Source organism: Embiotoca jacksoni, unplaced genomic scaffold, assembly GCF_022577435.1.
Source record: "Embiotoca jacksoni isolate LCO1_2020_lvr unplaced genomic scaffold, fEmbJac1.0.p SCAF_27, whole genome shotgun sequence".
NCBI classification, from domain to species: domain Eukaryota; kingdom Metazoa; phylum Chordata; class Actinopteri; family Embiotocidae; genus Embiotoca; species Embiotoca jacksoni.
Window position 1 is genome coordinate 6,343,348 of NW_027185378.1, and position 27,469 is coordinate 6,370,816.

Sequence of the window (27,469 nt, forward strand, 5' to 3'; positions counted from 1 at the left end):
TATTTATGGAATATATTTGCAGATAAAGAAAGGATCATTTACTGGGCACCACAGATTTATGGGAAAAAGGATTCCACGTCTCCTTGACATGGCCCCACTTACATTCAACTCTGTATGTCATTTTCATTGAAACACTTGAAACAGTGCCAGTTAATTTTATAATGATATATGAAAATTTGTAATCTGAATTCATGGGACCTCTGCTGGGAAAACAACCGAACCCTAACCACCAGGGGGGACGTGCTACGGGAAACACAATTTAGATGTCCCAATCTTCCAGCAACACTTAAATGCAGCATATATTTGTGGATCTTTGTGGAACTCGAGACTGGGAAGAGTCTCAAAACTCCAAATGTAAAGGACCAATGCATATCACACGATACATACACACATTTAACAATATAAAAATAAATACAAAAGAATGCCGAGAAAAAAAAGGAATTTTACATTTGTATCCACAGAAGGTGTTTTGAAAGCAAAGACTTTTACATTTGTGACGTTGAAGTTAAACATTTGTTCTGAAAATATTTATATTTAACAGGTTGTAAAAAGGTGTATTTGTAAAACTATGCGTATCGGAACACATTAATGCAAAATAATGCACTTTATGTACCGATTATAAATCTTAACGTGATTCAATTGAATTTCTTTCCATTTTAAAGATGTTATATACGTAACTGCTACATCATGTCAAAATAACAATGTACATGCATAATACATAATATACATGCAATGTTCAATCAAACAATCCCAGATTTTGAGGTTACACAATTGTGATTCTTATATTCTACCATCTAAATCACAATCGCCAAAAATGTTTGAAATTATGCTAGTTTATGAAATGAAAAAGAGAGAACTGAAAAAAGTTTTGGATTTAATTATAATGTATTATTATTTAATAATTAGCTGCTTAAGCAAAGGTGAAGTATTTAGTGAAAACACTACCTGATCACAAATAGGCAAACACTCATCTTCTTTAGTAAAAAAAATAAAAAACAGCTGAACAGAAATGTCATATTACCATGAATATATATATATTTTTTAAATTACAAAAAAATTCCACTGTTTGAGGTTTGGCTGGTGTCATTTTAATGACTTCATTAGTGCATTTTTGAAATATTTTTCCCTTTAAAATAACTCCTCAACACTCAAGTGAGAACGTTATTGAGAGAAGAAAGACTACATGTTGTTACAGTGCAGCAAACTGCTATTAATGAAATCCCTCTGATCATTTTCCAGTTTCCTCCACTGTTGTGCTTTCCATCAAACCAAACTCTTCAAACTTGTTTTATAAAATATTGAGTAATTTAAAATTGACTTTGAATTATTAAGTTGATTAGCAGAGTGTTATAACATGATATGACAATCAATAGAATAGACTTTTAACGCTGTCCTACTCCATATAGATTTTGGTGGGAATCATTTTTGTTAATTATTTATACATATTTTCACATATACACTTAAATCACAGAAGGTTTGGTCATGAGAATTGAGAAAAGTCATGAAAACTGATTACAAAAAAATGTGTGAGGAAGTGAGGATGCATGTGTTTTGACTGTTTCTAAAGATTTTTCTGAAAAAGTCAACACTTGGCTGAAAGATGCAGGTGAAATGATTATTAACCACGATAAACCCTGGAGTTTTGAAACCACCAGATTCAAATTCATACTAATTTTCTGCAAGGTTTACCAGTTCTTCATTTACACCTTAACACCAGATTGAAAGTACAAATCCATGTGGAAATAAACCATTTTAAAAAAAGAAATCCCCAACTATCTACGAGATGGTTTCTCATCAGCTTGCCGAACACCATTTTCCAGTGTGTGTAAGCTCTCGAGGAAGCTGTGCCGCCGTGTTGCACGATTGAATGGGTTGTAAATTAAAATGTGTGGCAGTCAAATTGTTGGGACCCCCAAAAAGCTTGTGCTGGCCCAGAGTAAATGCATTATGCTATAAGAGGAGTTGGCAGAGAATACAATTTGAATGGTTTGTTTGCCTCCTTCTCTGAGGCCTTTAGCTTCAATTTTATTATCTGGGGAAATTCTGTTCTCACCAACAGTTAGCCTGATTCGGTATGCAATGTCAACAAGATTCTCGGTTGACTGAATCTGTAACTGCACAGAGAGCGAAAAAGTGTTTACCAGCTTGATTCAATGACACAGAATACAACTATTTCTTTAGATAGAAATGTGTCTTATTCTGCTTTTTAGGGCTCGTCTTCCTCTTCTCAGAGGCGGCCATCAAGTATCATTTTTCAAAACATTGTTGATTGAGCTGATGCTGCTGAATCTGAACTGAACGGATAAATGAGAAATTGCCTTAAAAAAAAATGCCTGTTCACAGAAAAACAAGCCAGCGAGAGTACAACTGGAAGAAAAAGAGATCTAACAGATTTGTTGTTTCTGAAGGTTCCTTCCAGCAACAGATTAATTTGTTAGTGAACTCCTTCATTAAGAATTAGAGATGGGAGTTTCAAACAAAACTACTTCAAAATTTGGTTGGAACTAATCGATTTATAACCCGACTACACGCGCGCGCGCACGCACACACACACACACACACACAAACACACACACACACACACACACACACACGCACACGCACACACACACACGCACACACGCAAGAGCACTTGCATTGTAACCTTGGGCTCAACAAATATTCCTTTCAAGTTCTAAAATCCTCGCTTCGGACAAAATTGATAAGAAGCATGTCTTTAGTTTCATCTTTGAGATGAGGGCTGTTGCTTCACTCTAATGAGTCTGGTTAGCGGTGGAAAACTTGTATGCTGGCTGTACCTGCATGGTTTGCATCGCACCTCACCGTTGTTTATGTTCTGAAGGAGTTCCACACAGAACTTTCTGACGGCGGTAGTTGCTGATGAATGTTTCCCAATGTTCGCACCGGCACACAGAATACGTATCTCGCAGCGTGTTCTTCTCCCTATGTTATTTATTGGTGGCTGGTAAGGAGCTTTTTGGCGCATTACCGCCACCTTCTGACAGGAGTAACGCAATGACAACCAGGCGCGGGTAAAAACAGTGGAAATAGCTCTGGAAATAAGGAAGAATGATTGCCGCATACCAATAGATTTTTTTTTAGATAATATCGACGATTTGATTATTCGAAAATCATGCTCCATCTGTATTAAGAATAGCTGTTTAGGAAAGATATTCTGTGCTTTTCGTAGAGTTTTAAGTCCTGGTCTATCATACAGGTCCGATTTTTGGATGGGCATACCTCTGGCAGATCCTCAGCGGTCGTCATTACATTACATCACAAGAAGGTTCATGTCAAATAAGGGTCATCAACGGCATTCTATCTTTTGTTTTATGATCATCTCTTCTGGTTAAGTGATCGTCTCTGTCTCTACTGCTTTGTTCGCCATCACGGATCATGTTGCTCTGGGCAACCTGGGTCAGACAGGGAGTTGTAGCAAATCTTATGATGCCGTAAATGAGGGCATCAAGTTGTGTTAAGCCAACAGTATTCACAGGTGAAGCTGAGCAGAGGTAGAAGTCTGCTAATGGAATTCCATTCTTCCCTCTGCTGTTTGCCATTATAATCTGCACCCTGCTGGTAATTGCTCCCATGCAGGTATTTCTTCATCTTATTAGGGCTGGGAAGCAACAGTTAATAGGGTTCTGCCTTCAGGCCCAAAGCTCCTCCAGACGAAGGTTTATAACCTTTATATCAAATCGCTGCTGGGTGTGTACACATTTCATGCAGTCCACAATACCTACAAACTTGTTGTGAGCATTTGGACTGTCTTTGCCAAATTGTCTGGACTTTTTTATGTAAGAAGCATGCAAATATGGAAGGGAGAGAAAAGGAGGCTTAACTGGAGCACTGCAATTATAAAGCCTCCACATTCTTTCATTTTCCAGCAACCTCACAGGATAAGGAAACACAATGGTTAGCAGGGTTAAAAAAAAAAAAATAGGGTGTACTAATTTTAGAAAAATGTGTGAACCCTGACACTAATGGCTTAACATCTATCTATCTATCTATCTATCTATCTATCTATCTATCTATCTATCTATCTATCTATCTATCTATCTATCTATCTATCTATCTGTCCATCCGTCCATCCGTCTATCTGTCTGTCTATCTGTCTATCTGTCTATCTGTTTATCTATCTAAAAAAGCACGTCATGTATATATGTCCACTCTACCTGCAATAGATGCATGGATAAAAAAGTTTAAATTCATCCGTCCTCAGTCACGTCCCTTCAGTCTCGTGGCTAGCGTGAAAGCGAGGTGCTATAACTCAACTCGGTGGCCAGAGATGTCCAACGTGGCCATCCATTTTACCTTACTGAGTCTCGAGCTGTGCAAATTACCAGTGAATTATTTTATTTTTCAGTCCTGCTCTACAAATAGTATGCTAAGTAACAGCAGCACTGTGATCTGATAAATGACTGAGCTCCATAATAACCCACAGAGTCCCGTTGTTTGACCCGTAATAGAGTGGTGTGACAAAGACCTTCTATCAGGATCTTTATTAGGACACGTCAGGGAAAGAAATCTGAGAAAAGAGTTGTTCACATCATTGTTGGTGCAACTAACTACACAGCAACTCTTTGGCATAACGTTACTATTTAAACCGGTTAGTTTAAAGCTGAGGTTTTGGAGAAAAGTCTCAACTTCCTCCGACTCTCCGTTGCTGTCGGTGCAGTGTGCGGGATGGTTTTCCTCCAGAAGAGACGCCCTGATGAGAACCCGCCCTGGATGATGACATGCCGGTCTGATCTCTCGTTTCATCCATCTATCATCCATGTTATATTACATTAAAGTACAAGGGGGGCAGATTATTTGTTTGAAATATTTTCCATATAATTTCAAACAAATGCTAAATTAAAGTATCTTCACTGGCAGTCTCAGATTTCTGTACCCACCTGTATCGTCAGTAGATATACAGTATGTATTTAAGACTGAATACACACAGATTCAAAAGTACTGTAACCTTGTTAGACTTTGCATTGTACCCCCCCCCTCCCCACCGCCCCCCATCCTCTGTACCAACATACAAATTACATAGACATCTAATGGCAAAAGGCTGTTTAAGCGCGATGGCTGACATACGCAAGGAGACACGTGTGTCCCAGTTAGAGAAGTATACTTTAATACAATCTGACCCTCGGGAAGCTGGTATTACAATTATCCAGAGGCAAGAGTGCAGCCTGGAAAAAGAAACAATCTAAAAATAGGAAAGAAAAGAAACACATCAACCCGAAGTTGAAAAACATTTCCTCATTTATTTCTGCAACTGTATCTGCAGCAGTGAGTGCACCTCATGACCCCGACACGGAGAAACCAAACGTACAGCAATATCCGGACAAGTTCACGTGAGATGGCTCCAATGGAAAAATACAAAATCAATTATTTTGCCAGATTTGTGCTTTCCATTTTTTTTTTTTTTTTTTTTTTTTTTTCCCCCTCATCATCAATACTTTTTTTTTAACTGAGCATATTAAAATTGGATTTTCCTCCTTTCAAGTTGAGGTTCTTTGTGCTTCCCCACCACACACACACACACACACACACACACACACACACACACACACACACACACACACACACACACACACACACACACGCATACAACTCCCAGCTTTTGATGAACTTCCTGCTTGAATGGGCGCAAAAGGTTTGAAAGTGAAATGAGACTTCATATCAAAGCTATAAAAAAAAAATGTGCTTTGATTTTTCACCCACTACACTTTTTTTTGTACTCAGGGTGTCATTGACTGCTCATTTTCAAAGCAGCTTTATGTCATGCATTTTCATCAAGTACTTCTCTCAGCCATTGCTTTAAGACTATCTCATTCCACAGCCTGGTACTCATCTCCATCCCGTTCATACTGTAACATCGTGTCTGTGAGATTACAATTTCTGATCAATTTTAGGGTTTTTTTGCTGCCACAGATTTGCATTCAATGGTCTCTGTTATAATCATTTATTTTTTTCTTAACCTTGTTTGTATTCTAAATTTTCTTTGTTTTTTTCTTCTCCCCTTAGGTCAATTCCTCTGGGTGAACAGCTCAGCCTTTGGAGGCCCCTGGGTGCTGAGCTCTTGGCTGTGGGGAGGACAAGGTCTGTGCAGCCTGGACATGGCTGTGTTCCTCCACCCCAGGCAAAGCGGGCAATACACAATCTGGCTGATAGAGCGGGACAAGCCACCCCTCGCCCTCTTCTCCACCGACACGCTGCCACGCATCACGGGGTGAGCCACTTCTTTCATAGAAACACAGTAGAGGTGTTAGGGTTGCTTTCAAATGGCTGAATTTAGTTAAACGCAGTTAATACAACTGAATATCAACTTGAACCCAGCTTTGTTTGTGGAATTTATGATACTCACTCTCTGGTTCACTGAGTTTGAATCGTGTGTGTATGAGCCAGCCAAAAACATCATCAGGAATTCCTTGTTCCCAAACCTGTGTGAAGGTGTTCCATTGAATGCATCGATAGTAATCATTAAAAATAATCAAATGATGGCTCCCTTCACTGAAGCATGATAAAAGAAAGAGTTGGCTGGGTAAGAAGGGAAGATAAATTGCTGAAATCACACGTAATTTGCTTTTGCAGCAGCTAACAATCAGTAGTTATTGTGTTCGTATTACCCTCCTGTGTGACTAATCCTTAATTAACACCAGGTCTGTGCTCCTCTCATTGAGGCTTTTCATCGCAAGCTTCGCTGAGATGTGTGTCTCGCACTGAGAGCGACAGGGGGACAGAGGCCGAGACCATACTCGCGTCTCCTTTAAACACTCGGTATGTGTGGTCATATCCACATGTGGTTGCACCTCGGTCTTTATTAGCAGAGCTGTACTTCGGATTTTAGTGTGTGGGAAGTGCAAACACAAAGAGAAACTCTCGGCCTGCTGCTGTGAACATGTTCACTGCCACTCGTGCGTGTAATAACTTAAAAGCATTGGTATCATATGAATGTCATGCTTTCTGCAGCTTCCTCGTCTCTTTAGCTGTCGCTGTGTGGGAGCGGATGCGCGTTAACCTTTGCATGTGTGTGTGTGTGTGTGTGTGTGTGTGTTTTTGCAAACGCTCACAATGGTGTGCAATCTTAAGGGAGCATAGCGGGGACGGGCTCATTACATGTGACGGATTAGACCGTGCGTTTGTGTGCTCTCATTTGTAGTCAGAGGCTGCCATCCACCCACACCATCTCCGCCGTTTGGAGGCCCACTCAGCCAAACTCCCCGCATTTCTGCTGGGAAGACACTTGTATCATAAAAAGAGAGGGGAAAAACAAAAGCAGGAAGAGCCACCTGCGGACTTTGGAAGAGACAGTCAGGTTACTAATTGCCAGCTTGTGCCCTTGCCTTTGAATGTTAATGCTGTGTTTTGACATGTTTGCCCAATTCATTCGTCAGGGCATTCAGCACAGGGTTGGCAAAGGACGAAACAAAAGTCCTGGTACACATTAGTCATTTACCATGGTCCTCTTAACTACCTTGTTACTAATGCACCATCGAAATAGATTGCATCTTATAAGGTTGCATTTAATTCTGTTTTATTCATTTGTATTTTTTTAGGACATTTTTTGTTCTTGAAGCTGTGATTCAGGACATTCAATTTGAATTAGTACTTCAAAGGGCCAAGTCTCAGCCTCATTTACAGCCAACAAACAACTGTGTGTCTGTGCCTTTGGACAGAGTGCAGAAATTGTATGGGTTCAGCAGTAATTCTCTCGAAATATTTCTTGTGTGATATCTGTGTTGATTCATGCACAAAACCACTGACCCAGATCTGATTGAGCGTTACCATAAGTGAGCATAGAAAAAACTACAGCTTTCATGTTGGGCTGGGCAGTGTAATGTGTACACTGTGTGTACAATGTGTACATTACTAGTGTAATGTAAGACTAGCTGTTGATAAAAACCTAGATTTTGGATATTATATTTTCAGGATATGGCATAAGTGTTGTCTTACTCTGGTTTTAAAAGCTTTATTACTGTAAAGTGATATCATTGTTTAAACTTACCAGACTCCTCTCGCTCTTATTGCTGTTACACTTGTAATCATTACTGATGATTATATAAATAAAAAAAGCTCAGTGTGTAAGTATTTTGTAAAAGCCCTACAATATTTCCAAACCATCGGTAATGACGTATTAGTTCAAAAGTATTGTGATCTTTGTTTTTTTTTTCCATATGGCTCAGTTCTATTTGCATGAAGGAACTGCAGTCATGGCAGCACTGATAACTACATCGTTGTAGCTTCATCTATATCAATAACAGCAAGCTACACAACACACTCTTTGGTAAGGCTTTCTTCTGGACCGTAAACTGGACCTTTCAGTGTTACTTAAGGTCTCTATTTAGTACTCAGGATGCTTCCATGAATGCTGCTCCTATAACTTAACTTCTTTTGTTGTGGCCAAATTCTTAATCAAGAAGCTCCGATTAACTCTAAAACAATCATCTAAGCTCCACATCAGCCATTAACCACAGAGTGAGCGCTCGCTTTGAAACCTTTGTAAGCCACTTTATTGTCTGCGTTGCATTAATGTTGCATCACATCTGATGGAGTTATCCAAGCAGGAAAAAGTCTTTGATAGTCTATTTTAAATGTCTAACGCTTCATCCTGTTCAAGTCTATTTAATTTATGTTTTTAATTGTTAGTTACTGTTCATGGTAAATAGCAGTTAAATGATGTAGACCAGGGGTCTTCAATGTTTTTCAGGCCAAGGACCCCCAAACTGATGGAGATGGAGCAGGGACCCCCTACTATATACTGAATATTGTAAAGAAAATTGTGTTTTATATTAAACTGGGCCTAGTGACATGTATAAACATACCTTGTTATTGTGCATTCAATACTAAGCTATTCAAATAATGTATACTGCCCTCAGTAGTTGGCTGTTGTGGATAGGAGCGGCAGTGTTTTAGCCAGGACTATCTTGCAAAAATGATTGCACAAGGATTCATGGGTGAAGTAAATGTCGTTGTTTTTGTATTTTTTATTTAATTTTTTTTTTTTTACAACGGTATCTTCTTTTCAAATAATATTGCAGCGTGCGTCCTTGTGTCTGGGATCTTAGTCAGCTGGGGACTGAATAGGCTCTTCGTCAATCACGGGGAACCTGACAGAGCCAGCATGTAACATGCAGCCTTGTGATTGGCTCAGCAGCGATAGGGGCGGGTCCTCCTCTTTGTGTGCAGGAGGCTTGGAGGGAGGTCCAGGGGAGTCTCACGCTGAGTGAACCAGAACTCCTGCTGAATGTGTGCATTTCTGACTGAAAGATAACATCTTCTGCCTCCATATATCCATTCACTACAATATGTTGGATTCATGTTAATGTGTATTTAAAGACATTTAAATTTGTGGGAAAAAAATTGGGAGGAAAAAATATTTAAAAGAAATATGAAAAATTGTCTAATCAACCAAAGATTTCACAGACCCCCTGCAGTACCTCCGCGGAACCCCTAGGGGTCGCGGACCCCCTGTTGAAGACCTCTGATGTAGACATTAATCCTGATAACATGTTACTGCTACTCTGCTCTTCTTTTACATCTAAAAGTCTGTGGAAGAATGGCACGTTGACACAGAGGGCCAATGGAAATGTGATGTGGAGATCAAGTTTGGTGCAACATATTGATCATATATTCATAACATTGTAAGTGAATGTTAACCATATTGTCATGTCCAGCTCAAAGGGCCATTGAAACAAAAATGTAAACTATAAAGGAACAAAGCTCGCAGCGAGAACCTTTTATAGAGACTAGAAGTATCCCAAATGTCCCCAATTAAAGTTCCTGTGTGGTGATGAGAGCTTGTTTTCTCACTACTATGCAAATTTAATTTTAGGGGTTACTCTTTATTAAACCCTCCCTAAAAAAACCGCTGCCTCAGATCACACAGTGTGTGAAGATGATTACCAGAGGCATATTCAGGTCCTCCGAACACAGGCGGCGATGGTCTCAACTAATCAAAAAGCATCGGCTCTCATGGTAGAAGCATGTGTCTCTGCTTGTATGCCTTTGTAGTTTAAAGTGTGTGTCTGTGTGCGTGTGTGTGTGTGTGTGTGTGTGTGTGTGTGTGTGTGTGTGTGTGTGTGTGTGTGCATCTTACATTGACTCTGTGCAAGTACAGTCTTTGCACATGCATTTATGTGATGGCTCACTGTGTGTACCTTGACCATATCCAGCAGTGTCAAATGACCTGTTGTGATTTGAACCTTCACACGCTCACCAACACTCCATTTGTCTCTCCCTGCTCTGTGAATTATTGCATTACCTCCCACCTCGCCCGTCACACACAAACACTATTCACAACGCACATACATACAAGATAATGCACATTGCATGAATTGGAGCTCATTCAATCCTTTACTTTCCTGCATGAACCAAGTGGATTCAATTGCAAAGTGCATGTTTATTAAAAAGGTGTCATGACCTCCAAGTGTAACGAACTGCAGTAAAGCGTTAGTGTGGGAAGTGGTTGATGCTATTTAAAGCGCGGCGGTCGAGCCGTATGATCTTAAAACTGATCGATAGCTTGTGTAAAGTGGGGGGGGGGGGCATCAAGCCATTCTTAGTGCTAAATTTGAATATACAGTAGGAACATTATAGCACGTAAAATATGATATTATATTCTGTACTACATTTTAAAGTAGGTGCAGCTCTTGTGTTTGGTAAGATCCTTTTAGTCCAGGCTGTGTAGCAACTCCTCTTTTGCTCCAACCTAAAGCATATTTTCATGCTTCAAGTCTTTGTTCTTATGTTTTACACTCATAACTACAGTAATTGTTTATCTGCTACAGCTCGATACCTACTGAACCTGAACGCCTCCTGTGTAGAAACATGCTAAGGCTGCTCCTGCTCTGCTAACACGCCGCACAGTGTAAGCCTTAATAGTGGAGACAATCTATATGTACATGGACAATTAAAAGATGTACTTTCCTCTTTTCTGTTGTAATGAGACTGTTGAATGGAAACAAAAGTTTAGCTGCATTATTATTTCAAATTGAACCAGCTGTAATCCCTGTAAGTAAAAGGGATTATTCTTGCTGCTAATTTAATGATTTAATTTGCAGGCCCAGAAATGAAAAAGACAAAGCTTCAACTCTCATATCATACAGTTTGCGCCTGTCTTGGCAGTAGATATACTTAGAAAGGTGAGTCATGCATTATTTAACTCCAAAATTAAAATCAATATAAAGTGTATGTTAGCCAGGTTAGAATGACGAAAGGTGGATGTTAGTGTTTAATTATTAAATTTAAATGTTTGTCATTTGGATCCAAAATTGCATTGCACGCTTCTGTAATAAAATAAACAAAGGAAACAGTTGTTTTGTGAAGCAGGCTGAGACGACAAAGGTCACAGTCCTTTTGTTTTGAAACTGTTGGATTAATAGGCTTTTGATATTAAAAAAAATAATAATTAAAAAAACGAATTAAATGTTTTCTGTTTGAAGCCAATCCAATAGCTTCAAAAAGCTTCAATTGAGTACATTTTATTGAGTAAATAACAAATGTAAATGAGGCAGCATCACCTCTCTGTGCCTAAATACTTTTTTTGTTTATATGCTGCTGTAATTATCCTACATGATCGTCTCATTTAGGTGCAGCATCCTTTTTTCATGTAATAATCCAAGCGCCACTTTATGTATATTTTTTCAGTAAAAATTCTCGTCATGATACATCCGCTCCACAGAGAGCCTCTTACCTCCATGTTTTTTTTGGGTCCTTTAATGCGCGAATGTAAAGTACAGTGAGAGAGATGGGTCACCTCGAGGCCCTCTCATTGGCATCGCGGTGCATTCATCCCTGGCAGGGATCTCCTCCACTCCTCCACTTATTGCTCAGCAGAGCTGACCTTCCGCTCTCGGGCTGTGGACGCCGTGGGGCCGCAGCTGATAGGATCCTCGTCGCTCTGGATCTGGGAGCGCTGCCAGGAGGAAGGCTGCGATTGTTAGAGATCATTTGGAGAAGAGGCGATAGCAGCTCGGAACTATGATCTTCTACTTTTAAGCCAACAGTCTGGTAAATAACATGCGGACATGAAAGGAGTCATCTGGGATATGATAAACAGTTAAACATGTGCCCTTGTGGCCAGTTGTGTGCAAGTTCTCTTAACTAACTGTCAGATGGTTTTTCTAGGGTCATTATCCTTTACTTAAAACAAATATTTAGTATTCTGTAACCTTAAAATACAGCTGTTATATAGATTGTTCTCTATCAGACATAATATACTATAATCCATTTGACCCACACACACGTGGGAAGCTGACTGGTAGCAGTTAGGAAGCCTTGATATTGAATTTTGGATCTTCCTTTCAGCTCTTTGGTATTGTGCAGTGTTGCATGTGTATAGCTATTGTTTATCATTTGTTTTTCCTGATTACCTTGTCTACTGTATAGACAACAGATAACAGACAACACTGACCTACTTAAATAAAGAGAGCACACTCCTTTACTGTGTTGTCATGCTGTTGATAAACCACACACCCCTGCATGGTTGTTTTGCGTCTGTAATCCTCTTAATTAAATGAAAAAGTAAATTACCCACAATGCCTGCCCAAAAAAAAAGAAAAAAAAAGATTGTATCGTTTGGGACTGTTTACGATTTTGACATCAACTTCTTGTGATTATCTTTACACATTTCAGCAAAATAAATATGAGTTACAAAGTTCATATTGATGGAAACTGAGCCAAAGCAAAGAAAACAGGAGAAGCTATGCATTGTGGGTAGGTGCAGTCTCTAAAAGGGAATTTAATGGGATACCCTTTTATTTCCTGACATACTCTTCTTCCCCGTCTTTCTGCGACTCCCTGGTCGCATTCTTTACGACTTTTCCTTTTTCAAATGTAAATGAGACTTGTTAGAGCTCCGGCCACAACTCTGTTCTGCGTTTCCAGAGAAAGGAAGCAGCTGCATTATATTCACAGACTAACACATTCTGCCTTTCTTCGTCTGTTATTTCGTGCGCCAGTATAGCTCCACGATGAGAACATACTTTCAGAGAAAAAGACTCAGAAAAGGAAGATAAAAGTCAGTATCAGAAATTCAAGCGGTCAGTCCAGGCTTTCACGGGTGGCAGGTGGCACTTTTACATTATACGTTTTTTATTTGTGAACCAGTTAAGCAGTTGTTGTGAGTGTTGAGCATGAATTGAGCTCTTTCGTGGCAGCATCCTGGTGCTTCAGTGTCTCGCTATGACATCCAGTCACACTCTGGATTTACAGTCTTTTTAGAAAAAGCTCTCCGTAAACATCCGTCATGACTACAGAGCACACATGTAGTAAAATAAACCCTCTTATCACACTACAACAGTACAGCTGACATTATATAAATATTATATTTCATGCAATTATACACAGGCATCCTTCAAACATCATGATATGTATTCATCTCACCGGGCTCTCCACACACGGTTGTCTCTGTCTCAACAAAATATGATGATGATGTCTCAATAGTGTTTCCAATGGGACTTCATCAAAAGCTTCAGAAATGAAACATTTCAGCCTTGTATAGGGGCTAGTGGGAAGAAAAAAAAACACAGCCTATCCACAGATGAGTTATATCTTTTCATCTTCAGATTGCATACTCTACAATCCTCTCCCGCTCATTACACACGCTCTTTATCTTTCCTCCTTCTCCTCAGACAGGTTACATAAGTTACTATAGTTTCTATCCCTACCCTTCCCACCGAGCTCATAGACCTTCCATCTCATCTAAGAATCTCTAATCATATCTTCCCGAAGTTGTCTCGCTCCTTCCTGACAGTTGAAGTTTTGCACAAGTGTAGAGGAAGGTGATATTTAAGGAAAAGCAACAGTGGCCTAGTTATTTCTGCCAAGACTGAATTAGTGTTGTTGTTTTTTTTCTACCTATGGCAAAAGCACAAGGAAAATTTTAAGCCAAAATATTAAAAGCTTAGTACCCAAATCACAAAAGGCTTTTCCTGTGATGCGCGTTTTGCATCAAAGAAAACGCTGAGATCGAGATTGTGTTTTCTCTCCCTGTTTTGCCTCGTTCTCCCCGGGGGCTTGTGTTATGAAGTGCAAGTCTCTCAGGTGCATCATGGGTGTGCAGTGTTAGTTCTATAAAATAATACTAGCTCAGACAGAAAATATGTCAACTATAAACTTAAAAGTGCAGACATTTGATATCGATAAATAATTAATTTTTGCATTTGACAGATAATTACGGCATTACTTAAAAGAATAAAGTATGTGACACTGTTGTCCCATTTCCTTTGACAATAACCTGATGATATGAAAATGATGCTGCTCTTTCTGTGTTAAGAGTCATAAATGGTAAAGACTGCTCCACAGCAGGGATTTCTGTCTTTTAAGGAGTCATATTTAAAGATGAAACACCAACATATCTTCAATGAGCAACAGTTAATTAAATTTTCCCATTTTGATTTGTAGAATGCTTTCTTCTTTTGTGTTTTCCCATCCAACAAGCAGGATAGTTGTTCGATTTTTTTTTTTTGCAGCTTTATATAACAAAGTAGAGTTTAGAGTAAAGCAGAATAAAAAAATAAAAATAAAAAATAGGATAAAAAAGGCTAAGAAAAGTATGTTACCCTCTATAAAAAAAAAAATTAAAAATCAATACAGCCCAGGGATAGGCAGCCGCGTGTTATATAGCTTTCTTCTAAATGAATACTTGCAACTTACTGCACAAACCATACACTATAATTATGTGTTCTTCTGCCTACAATTTCACAGCTTCTCTAGACTTGGTCCTTACTACCCATTGCTTAGTATCCTGTCTCAATCCCAACAAGGCACATATCCTCTTATTTGACTCTTCGCTGTCGAAGATAATTGTTTAAATCTGTCCGAAATATCATTATCCAACTACCCATCATTTTAGGAATCTGTCTGTTTGTAAGTATGTATGCATTTATGTATACATGTTTGTTTGTTGCATGAGAGTCCGAGGATCATCCACGTCTTCATGGCTTCATCCTGTGAGTGCCTGTACAAAATGTACTTTCATCTGTTGGTAAGACAGCAGGTAAAACCAGTATTTGTTAAATTTAGATGGCAACAGTTTATATTCACTCATTGCTGAGCAGCCTTAACAAACAGAGATGAACTGGAGGATAAGTGTATTTTTGTAACTACTGTACCTGACAAACTGCTCTGTAGCCTGCGGACAGGGGACCTGAGAGGTTTTTGTCAATATTTCAGTGTAGTATGCATAAATGTTGGCTTCCTTTTGACACTGACTAAATGTCTAGCAATTTAAAGTCATTTCGCTTTAGCAATATTAAATGGTTTATCTATAGCTTTGAGGCACATAACCAGGGAGCCATTTGTCAAGTGTTAACCTGAAGTGACCTTTCACTGGAAATATAAATCTCAATGAGTAGTATTTGTAGTTCTGTCAAAAATCTCCTTGGAGCCATTTGGGTTTCATCACGCAGGTCCGATGAAAGGAAGCTGTCATCCACATATCAAATATAAAACGTAAAAAATGAACTGTCTGAATAGCTGAATGTGTTTCCAGTATTGTGTTACATAGTGCAGAATGGAACTGTACTGTGTGGAGGCCTTGCTTCTTCTAGATACTGTGTGCGGTTAGCCAGATACCAGCTCACAGGATGACACTGTCTACATCAAAAATAAAACACACACAGACAGACAATTGGAAGGTCTGTGGCCAAATGCTGATACAGTATTCAGGTCAAGCCATAGCTCAAGTATCTCGATAAGTCTGACCTGATCCGAGCAGCAGAGTGACCCAGTTTTTGAGTTGTCTCAGACACACAGAGATTTAAAAAAAAAAAAAAACAAGAGTTTGATTTCCTCATCCGACACTCTGCTGCTGTCCTTACATGGGCTTTGTAAAGATATGTTTTAGGAATAGATGCAATAATCTCTGTATTATGAAAGCAGTATGCGCATATATTAATTAGAGTCCAATCTCTTTTCCATCCTGTAGCTTGGCTTGAATAATCGAACTGGAGTTTCTACTCTTTAATGGACACTCTCTTTGGCGTTGGACTTTTCAAAGGGTTCTTATACCAAAGCTTAACCTATAGACAGATCATGATTAACACACTTTCTTTGACACTCCTCATTAGCAATTACAATTAGTATTACTTTTTTTAATTTTAGTATTTTTATTTATTTTTTACTATGCATACTGAAGTTTAATAAGAAACTGAACTCATCATTTAGAACTTACTAGGTCTACATGCTGTTTTCTAACTCGTGTGATCAGATTTCTATTGACAGTGTCTCCAGCATGGGTGACATGCACACAACCAAGCCCCACCACGTTTGACAGATGAGGAGATATGCTTTGGGTCATGAACTCCTCTTTCCATCAGTTTGATACAGATCTATTTTAGTTTCAGTCCATAGAAACGTTCTCCCAGAATTCAACCAGTTTTATTTTGGATGGTTTTGCAAACTTCATCCAAGGTGGTTTACCAAGAGGTTGCACCTTGTAGTGAATCCTCTGATGATGAATTCTTAAAAAAGGAATCTTGTGCATCTTTATCCTGAAGATCATGGCTGACTCACTGAAGTCATACATTTTTTTTTTCATTATCATGCAAATGATTTATCCACAAGTTTTTTTTGCTCCTTAGCCTACCAGGTCTGACTTACCCTTCTTTTTGAATATACGCCCCAACTGTGGACCTTTGATAACAGTGACTGTTTTTTTTAGCCTCATTATAACCTACTTAACTTGCTTGGTCACCTCATGATTTGCTCTTCCTATTGACAAGGAACTCCACCTCAGTGTACATAAAAACTGTCAAGCCTGATCCTCAAGTGAGCTCTTTTGTACATAAACTAACATTTAAATAACACACAGCTGCCCTCAAAACATTTAGAGCCAATTACTTGCAATTAGTTAAAAAGGCTGCTCTCCCATGCAGTTCTTTGAATACTGAATTTACATGAACTGAAGGTGAGAGACATTAATATATTTAATTTAAAATAAAATAAAGTGTAATTTCATTTCATATTGACCCTGCTGAAGGTCCTAAAGAACTAAACAGGAGTGCGTAGCTGGCGTAATGAAGCATACAAACCAAAGACAGTAAAAGCCGCCTTCATTCACACATTTGCCAAACTGTAAAACACACTGACTTTGGCTGGCAGCCAGAGAACAGATGTCCTGTGCAACAGCCTCAACACCGGTGAGCCAACTTTGGCCCAAAACTCCACATTTTATATATGGCGAGGGGATGAATGAAAAACATTCACTCCTCTTACTGTCCTCCCCTTTGATACAGCTAAAGTTAGTGCCGCTGCTTGAACAGTTTTGAACTCAAAGACCATCACAGTTCAGAGGACAGGTGGATCTTCCAGGTTGTTGTTTCCCAAATCAGAAAAAAGGATTTCTCTGCAGCTATCCGCCGGGAGCTTGATACCCAGGGTTGTCCAGATGTATAATTACTTCCAATCAGGCCATCCTGCAGTCAACATTACCATCTGGTAGGATAGCACTTTGGTTATTGAGGTGCATCAGAGGGCTGCTGTGGGCTAGATTAGAGGCCTGTTTGCCAGAACCTTTAAAACCTGCATGCACAAGATGGGACCGGGGTCCTCAGAGAAAGTGGTTTCGCCGGATAATGAGGTCATCCATTTAATCTAACTACAGTGATGCACCTAGAATAATAGTGAGAGTAGCGGTTGCGTGGATTTAAATTTCTTAAATTGCATATAAAATGTTTTTTATGATATTGTCTCTTTCATTATTTTTCTTTCTCATCTAAACAAGGAGTAAAGTTTAGCTCAGTTTATTTCTCCATAATAAGAAAAACTATCTTAAGTGATCTTCCAAATTATTGTATAGGTAACAATAGGAAGTCTATAATTTTGACATTTAAAATTTCATTTTTTTGTATCATAGTTTTGACTGTAATTATTCCCTCCAGTTAATTACCTGTTGGCTTATCTAGTTTGCACAATCTATAGGTATCATAGAAAATGTGATTTGGAGAATTTTATGGTAACTTTCTGCTCACAGAAGGCTTTTTTTTTGTGTGTGTCTAGATTTTTAGATTCAATTCTTCTTGATCTCCCATGACCAAGCTAAACACAGCTGTTACTGTTCACAGTTTTTAGGGGTGTTTCCATTGATATTCTCACATCAACTCATATTTGTGAGAGAAGCAGATGGTTGTTATGGCCGCAGTCTTCCTGAGGGTTACTTTCGCACAAGTATTTGCCACTTGAGCCGCACTCACACATATGTTCATTAACTCCAAGCGCTCAATTGCTCCTCTACTACATGGCCTCGGGAATCTGTGCTGCCTGCTCCTCTCTGGCAGCTGCAGAAGCTCATGAGCATGAAGTGATTGGCACATCGAGCATCTCTTAGTCTCAAAATAAATAAAAAAAATCAGTGTACATAAGCTGCTTGATAACAACGTGCCAATTGGTTGGGAATTTTCATATGATGAGAGAGGAAGGTGACCATTTTTGAGACCGTGCCTTTGTAAAGTGAAGTTTACAAAAGGAGGTGACCAAGATCCAAAATGTTTCCTTTAGACAATCCTGATTGTGACTGGAATCTAAAATGGATCATGCTGCCAGATATGAGCATCGTGCAATGTCAAATGGAGTATCAAAAATTGAACAAAGAATACATTTAATTGAAAATGAGCAAGAGCAAAACAAAGTAACATTTCACAAAAAAAAAAATTATTAAATGTTTTTTTTTTTGTATCCCTTAATTGGAATCATTTTTGGTTTGTTTTCTCCTCCTGATTAACCTTAGTTGATATTAAGGAGTAAGTTGCTGTATTACATTGATACTTTCACTCGACAGTGAAAAAAGGCTGTTGGTAGTTTCTTTTTTTCAGGAATTTTCCAGTGGAAATCTTTTTTGCAGCATCCAAAAATTTAAGATAACATGAAAAACTGTGCTGAATTTAAATGCAACATCGGTGAATGTTGTTAATTAGCCGTAGTTTCATTTCAGCGTTAAAGAACAATGGTCATCATAATCTTTTGGGGTGTCCAGCCTAATTTAGGGCAAGCTATTACACATGCAAAAGTTAAAAAAGCATTTCTGCATTTGCTTTAGGTAACTGCTCCTTCTGCTTGCAGAGATACACAGGAAGAGGGTAAACTATGTAATTTTAAGGATGCAGGATTTCCATATCTTTAGTGGAAATTGAAAGGTAATAAGTGTGCAACGGGCAATAGTGCCTGAAAGTTTGAAACTGCAGTGCTGTCAGTAGACTTTACATCCCTTATCCTGTTGAGCTGCAGCTATAAATTACAACTTTATGAAAAAATGACAAAACCTTCCACTGTACTTTCTCAATTGTCTTTTTTTGTTTCGTTTTTTTGAAACTGACTCCTTCACTGATGTTTTCAGCCGTACTGATTTTGGTTATCACTGTAAACTCCATCCTTGATGAAACTATACTTCTGCTAATCTCTGCCCACTTCTCCTCCAACTGACTTGGAACAAAGTGAAGGGATCAAAGAGTGATTTAATCTGATATTCCAGCATTGGAGGTTATTACAGTAGATGTGAGGGAGATAGGCGCCAGCCATCCTTGTGTGAGGATATTGTTCATTTCTGGGCCAGATTAGATCTGCAGCCTACAAATGGATCAAAGTGATGAGTGTCAACTAATTATTCTTTGAGCATGAAGGAGTTCTGTTTTTTTTCAGCATGTTGATGAAAATGTCCCAGTTAGTGTATAAATGGAATGACACAGTCTCTAACAGAAAGGGAATACATATCATTGCGTTACAACATTCATTGACAGTCAAACTCATTAATTTTTAATGACATTATGGGAATACAGGCAGTCATTGGGATGTTGGGTGGTGCTCTATATATGATATATTTCATTTGTATTCTATTTTATGTGTAGCTTTGTTACTATTTCTATCCATCCATCCATCCATTATCTGTACCTGCTTTATCCTGTGTGTATCATAACATTTTACCATGTACCATATATGATAATGGGTGTTAGCATTTAGCTGAAAACACAGCTGCGTCTAAGCTTCTCAGTCCTGCCAATATGTTTGTAGACTTCGGCCTGAGGCACACTGCCTGCATGGTGTGTGTGTGTGTGTGTGTGTGTGTGTGTGTGTGTGTGTGTGTGTGTGTGTGTGTGTGTGTGTGTGTGTGTGTGTGTGTGTGTGTGTATCACACCTCTATCTCGCTGCACAGCTGCAGCTCACTCATGAGTTTGTATCCATACTGGCAGCGCGTCTGCTGCGGCGCTACTACTGCCAGTCCTGTCATTAAATCACTAAGTTTCCCTTTTATAATGGCCGTCAGTAATGAATGTTTGAGGAAGAGTTGTAACCAAAAAGCTGGCACGAGAGTTTTGTTTTCCCACGTTTAGAGCCAGATACACAGACACACACCGACAGGGAGATAGAAAGAGGGAGAGAGCGCCAGGAAAATGCCACCCTTTACCCATTAAATTATCGACATAGTTACACAACGACATAATTAGAGCCTCCACTGGGTTTCTGCTGTGATCATATAGTACATGTGATCACAGATCTTATCCATGTCTGTCTTTAGCTGAGAGACACAGGAAATAGGAATCTCATTTATTTTCTAGATGATGCACCGCCGATGTGAGACGTGAAAATTGTATCTCATGCATGCTGTGTGGCTGCTCGGACCTGTTAACGTGGGCACCGAAATGAAAATCAAGATGATAGATAGTTAGTTAGATAGTTAGATAGTTAGTTAGTTAGTTAGATAGATAGATAGATAGATAGATAGATAGATAGATAGATAGATAGATAGATAGATAGATAGATAGATAGATAGATAGATAGATAGATAGATAGATAGATAGATAGATAGATAGATAGATAGATACATACATACATAGATACATAAATAGATACATAGATACATAAATAGATACTTTATTAATCCCTCAAAGGGAAATTTTTTCGCTACAGCAGCATATACAGGTACAAAGATAGATAGATAGTTACTTTATTAATCCCACAAGGGGACATTTTTTCGCTACAGCAGCATTATAGGTACAGGAAAGCAATAAAACAACAGTAAAATATTAAATATAAAAATGCACGGTATATACCATAAATAGAATAAAATAAAATAGAATAATAAAATTAAATTAAAACTAACTAAACAATAGTGCAACGATTTAAACAAACAAGACAACAGACAACCAACAGTGTTATTGTTGTGTGATGGATTTTGCCAGAGGTGAGTTATTGTACAGTCTTATTGCAGTGGGCAGGAATGATTTCCTGTATCTGTCCTTGTGACAGCGCAAAAAGTGCACATAATAAATGTTTACAGGGAATTCTGACGAGTTCCTCTTTCTGATCCCTGATGCTCTTGATGCTTCATTGGTAACCAAAATGTTGAAAATGATAAAACATTGTTTTTCCAATGTTTTCATCTAAAGAGTGTAAAGCTTTATATTAATATTGTCCAATAACAGTATTCTGGATAAAAGTTATAGACAGCAATTTAGTAATTTCCAATTAGTGGCAGTGTTGTCTCTCTGTTCCCTTAATGAAAAAAACATGTGATCACATGTGATGGTGCACATGTGGAATATGTATTTTGCCAATAGAAAACATGTTGTTTTGGAACATTTTCATCGTGTAATGTGTAAAACCCTTTGAGATTCCCATGTGAAAACCTTTCTACATTTCCCCCCCATGTTGACATGTTGACCACACGTGACCCATATGGGAAACATGGGAAACTCAAGTGTATTTCTGTGTCAGGTTAAAATGCCTAAACCCAGATTCAATGATACCGAGGTGTGTCTGTTTGGCTTGTCGTCACAGTAACATGACGGCGCTGCAGCAGGTCACTCTGGTAACATATCTGTAGAGATACAAATCGCTTTCTAGGCACCAAAATATAAAGATACATTTTACATTAATTGTAGCAGCAACTTGTCTTTTCAGAATGAATGTCCCAGTTCCTCCAGAGACCTTCGTACGGACAGTTTTCATCAAGAGCCATGATGGTCATGCTTTGAAACTAGTTCTCATGTCCCAGTGGGAGTCTTTCTTTCTGGAAATGATGCCACCCACAGAAAGCATATTTTTTTTCTCATGGGTCTCTCATTGCCTCTCAAGTCATGTAGACACACTGTACAAACATACGAGAGAAGAATGCGGCTAGGGCATTAACTGGAGGAGAACATCCTGTTTAAATATTTCACACGCACAAAATCTGAAAGGGGACTTGTGATTATGAAACATGGTTTCAGAGCTTCTGGTGTTCGCAAAATCAAAGCCAAGTTCAGACTACTCATACTCATGGGCTCCGCGGCTTTAATGAGCTCCCTCTCTGTAGCCCAAATAAATCAGCAGTCAGTCTGCTTTATTAGCTATTATTGTCCCGAACGCTCCGTCTGGCCGTTCGAAACAGGGCTTCAATGCAATTTGTGTAAACAATGTGAGAATGTATGGAGAGATTGATCCTCCCATTTTCATGAAGTTAAAATGGCTTAAAGGCATAATATTAGTAATGTCTTTGTCAAATTGAGAGCAGAGCACCCATATAATATAATGACAATAAAGTAATATATTGCCATGAAGTAACACTTTAAATTGCTTCATTTTGGGTTTTTTTCTATCACAATGGTCAGGGATAAAACAAAACCATACAGCCACTGCCAGTTTCTAAGTACCAGTAGATAATGAATCCAGAATCAGCATTCTAAGACTTCCTGCTTTATTTTTATTTTTATTTTTTAATAGGTAAAGCATAAATATGAGGTGCTGGTTTGTGTTTCTACGTACCCTCAGGCTACTGAGGTTGTTTATTACACAGCATTCTGTGGAGGTTTGGCATAGGGAATTAGGGTGGATAGCCTTGTAGTTTGTTGGCTTTGTGATTTAAGAACTGGCAGGCTGTTGTTTACCTCCAAGCTCTCACATGGCCACCTTGGTTCTATAAGATGAATATAACCATTGCTCCACCAAGCCCGGTTGTTTATTATATGTATATGTATATGTATATGGCAAATTCTACCATGCTTTTTTATTCGTCTGCTAACACTATCAGCCCACACACTTCAATAATTGCTTGGCTTCATGTTTAATCCACAAGCAAATGTTGTTATAACGAGTATCAGCATTATATTTCCTATTGGTCTCCTCAGACGTATTGGACACTACTGTGTAAACATTAAGTTTTCCAAAGTATTGCCATGGACTCTTCTCTCCAAACTATTTTCTACAGGTCTAGCCTTTTGAAATTGCTGCTATTTAAATGAGTACTTGAAATCGGTAATTGGAGATAAGGCCCTTATACATAATAGCCGTTCGGTAATTAATAGTGCATAAAAATATCCAGCTGCTTATCAGTGCTTCTCTGCAAGAATTAGCCCCAATCAGTGCTGAGCACTCTGCAGCTGCTCTTTGACACGATAGAGCATGGCATGGTTTGACTACCTGACAGAAGCAGAAACAGCTTCCAGTCCTGAAGTAACGACCTGTTGCCGTGGCACATTTTCAGGAGGCACTAGGGCTGATAATGGCACACAGGCATGATGAGAAGAAACTACATTTATTTTCCCAGCGAAGCCAGATGGAAGGAAGCACAGAAGGAAGTGATGCAATTGGGTGACATGCTGTAAAGCTTCGGTGGTTCTGCTTCTTGAACATTGTGGCTACATGACGAAGTTTTCACTTTATACTGATGTACATATACGACATATTTTACTCCACTGGAGACTCCACTCAGCTAATAGGCATAGTTATAGTAACTATTGCAACAAATTCATTAAATTGAGTGAATAAACTGTGTATCTCTGTGTCACTATGTTAGCTACCTTAAGACTGAATAGGAACAGATCTGGATCAATGTCCAACCTTTCAAAATGACCGTTTCTGGGTGCAGAGTCATCCAGCCACAGAGTTCTTTTTTTTTTCCAACTGTCAACAAGTGAGTCATTACTTTAAATTAATAATGATACCCCTTTTCATTCTAAAAATAATTAATATTATATAACTTCATGATATCCTAGTGTTTAAATTGCAATCCACCGTGATGTCGTTTTGAAACCTCTAGTTTGGCATTTTGGCTGTCGCCATCTTTCTCTTTTGTAGAGACAGAAATGAGCATATTTGGATGAGCTGGAAGCGAACAAGATGTGGATCTGACTTAGAACCAGAGGACACTAAGCTCACCCACCTCTACTGTAAACCTGGCTGCACCACAGGCATGTCAATCAAACCAGACACGCCCCAAGACATACCTGCTTTTGAGGCCTAATATCAAACAATTCTGCAATGATTTTCAGAGGTAGCTCCAGAACACTGATCAGAAAGAATGAGTTCATCCAATTACACCTTCAATTGTGAAAATGTTTTTATTGACTCAGCATTTCATAAGTGAAGTTGATGCTTATCGAATGGGAGTCTATTAAGGTTTTTCTTTTTTAGCCAGCCCCTAGTCACCCTCAGCTGTATATCACTTCAAGGCACTTTTGCTTTGGCTTCACTTTTCAGACCCAGAGACTATGTTTATCTGTTATATCCAGTAAACGGCAGTTTTGCAGCATTTGTTTGTGATAAACAATTAAATTGCAAATTCTGAACAACCAACAGCACCATGCAGTAGAAATCTAAATGCCATTCATGGAAGCTAAGGAAATAACAGTATAAACAGGAGAAACCTGCTTATAATTAGATTATTTTGAGGGCAGCACTAAAACCACACTTCAGAATCAGTACAGTGTGTTAAGATGTCCTTTTTGTATACCTCAAAATGACAGCCTTAGTGTGTTTGCCACTATTGTTTGCAAAAATACTACTGATCAAACACAACTGCCAAAAGACCAGAAATGACGAGGCTTGTTAATTATTCAGCCTCTAATTTACTGTCAGAATCATTTGGAGCAACTTTAGCTTGTGCGATTTGCTTAAGAGCACTTTAACATGTCCAAGGAACCAGGGATTGAACCCCCAACCAGTCTGTTGGTGGAGGAGACACACTAGTTATAATTAGTGTTCAGGATGAAATAATTTATTGGATTGTACTGCAATAACTTGCATAATAAAATTCTTGACATCATAATTGTATACGATATATATATATATATATACATATATATATATATATATGTGTGTGTGTATATGTATATACATATCCCATATATGTCTAGGCAATAAAATAATTCTATGAAAGGAAATTACTTGAAAAAATGATGGCCTAGAAATTGTCCTTCCTTCCAGACTTTTGTACATATATTAACATATTTTCTGTGTTATTTAGCTGTAGCCTTCAATGTTAATGTTCTTCTTTTGTTGCATCCAGCTACATTTGTATGTCACATCCTGGATAGGCGAGAAAATGGGAGGCAATAAAAGATCTTTGTCAACGGCCAAATAAATGCTAGAATTTTTTTCAACCGCTCCATGTGTAAATATGCAGTAATAAGAATTTCACCATATCAACTTAAAAGGCAAGTGTCAACATTGCTCTGCTGCTCCCAAGTGGCCTAAGAAAATCTTTCCGCTTTGAATAAATTATAAAAATACTCTCAATAGTCCACACTTGGTTTCATGCTTCTTTTGAAATTTGCATAAAGGCCTAGTGTCTCCATAAAAGTGCATGGAGGAAGAAGACATCTGCAGATTGGGTACACTGTGGAGCATGATGTGTGTTTTAGACTAAGCCATCAATATCTCACTTCCAGTCTTCTTTGCGTCAACCAGCTTGAGTGTTTCTTGCATCCCACCGGCTAAATAAGTCTGAAAAGAACCTCCACCTCTTTTTACTCTTTTACTCCAAGTTGACTACAAAGAACTCTGAGTCAGTGTCATTTCCTAGTAATTACAGCACCTTTCCAGAGTCAAGAGGAGTATTATTATGTCACCCTTCAGCTTAGGTTTGTGGGAATCATTAAAATTTCCCAGTGAAGAAAGATCATCCCGCCTCTGTGGCTCTTTGATGTCAATTGCTTTATGAAACCAAACCCTGACATGAGTGATGCTCCCAGATAGATGACGAAAAGGAGAATTCAGGGCCATCAAAACTACAGCTTAAAGTTGACCATGAATACAAACTAGAGTCTGCTGATGCCAAAGCAAAGAAAAATCTGTAACCTAATTGTGTTTGTGTACTTCTGCTGTACATCTGAACATATAGTCTGCTATATTCTTTCAGGTTTCTGTCTGTGTTTGGGACAAAGAGTGGTGAACCCTGTTATCAACTTATTTTATGATTTAATGTCGACCAGCAGGAATATAATTGTAAAACAGAACGTATGATTCATATTTTGGATCCAAAGGACTGTTAAATGGCCTTACAATGTTTGGAGAATTGTACTTCTATTTCCTGTTGATGAGGCTTGTAGCTTATTTCTGTTTCCATCTGTTGAAAAGTGTTTAAAAGCAATAATGATCAAATGAGAGGCACATGCTTGCTGGAAGAGCCATGCTGCTATTTATTCCCATGTGGCCTTTACATAAGCCTTCATCTCGCTCCATGCTGCATCATCTCCTCAGTATAATATTGCCCTCTTCACCACAATTGTGCACCCCACGATGTACCTTGGCAGACCTCCCCTGTATTCACGTTAACCCTCCATCACCTATCAGCCCCAGGGGCCTATTTTAATGAAGATGAAAGCATGGCAACTCCCTGGATAGTACAATTTATTACATGAATTCCCCCAGATAACTAGAGAGGAAGGTAGAGAGAATAAACAAGAATACATTTTCCTTGTTAAATCTCACCCACTGTCAATGTGTGGAACTCAATTTTCTTTGCATTTCTGCACCGGCTGGAGTTAGCTGATAACTTCTCCCAGGAAATAGCTGGTTTTACTTGTTCCGTCAAATCAGATAAAACACAATAACACAGTAGGAGTTGAAAATAATTTATGAAGAGAGAACTCTCGATGTGAGCAGGCATGTTGCAGTGAAACCAGATACATTTTTAAAGCCTGTTTAATGTTTGTGAAAGAGGAGGTAGTCTAGTTTTTGTACTTGATGGTGTACTATGTTGGTTAAGTATTTCTTACCTTTTTCACATGTCCATGTGGTATTTTTATGCTGGAAAATATATCCTGAGCTAAATAAGCTGCACACCAATATTAAGCCTTTCTGTTTTGAAAATGAAGTTTCAGTCTCACGGTCTCTAAACAAGTGTGCAGTTTCATGCAGCACAAAGCTGAGGATCCCGTTCACTGGTGGAATCTGTTTTTTCATGTCATAGAGCCTCCAGCTCGAGCTGTAGAGGGCTGGGTGGAGGTAGGGGTGGGGACAATATGCATATTCATTGACCCACACATATTTAAAAAGGTATAGAGGTACTTCTCAGCAAGCAGCAACCAACAGTGACTTCACCCATTGGTTTGTGAACTGCCTTTATGAAGCCTCGAGTTTGACTTTTCGGCCGTCACCATCTTGCTAGTTTGGAGCAGTTTGGAGCCGGAAGTGACCATATTTAGACGGGCTGGGTAGTGGGAACAAGCGGTGGATCTGATTGGTTCTGATTGGTATACCAAGGACAGTACGCCCCACC

The 27,469-nt window shown here is 38.8% G+C and overlaps 1 protein-coding gene across 3 annotated transcripts in view; it reads left to right on the forward strand.

The window, feature by feature from the left end:
- The window catches only part of alk (ALK receptor tyrosine kinase), a 344,308-nt gene that overhangs the window by 209,730 nt on the left and 107,109 nt on the right, over positions 1-27,469 (forward strand). For all 3 annotated transcript variants that reach the window (XM_069160956.1, XM_069160958.1, XM_069160957.1), the window contains one exon: positions 6,022-6,226. In XM_069160956.1, coding sequence (XP_069017057.1) covers positions 6,022-6,226 — 205 coding nt within the window. The remainder of the gene's footprint in view (positions 1-6,021; positions 6,227-27,469) is intronic.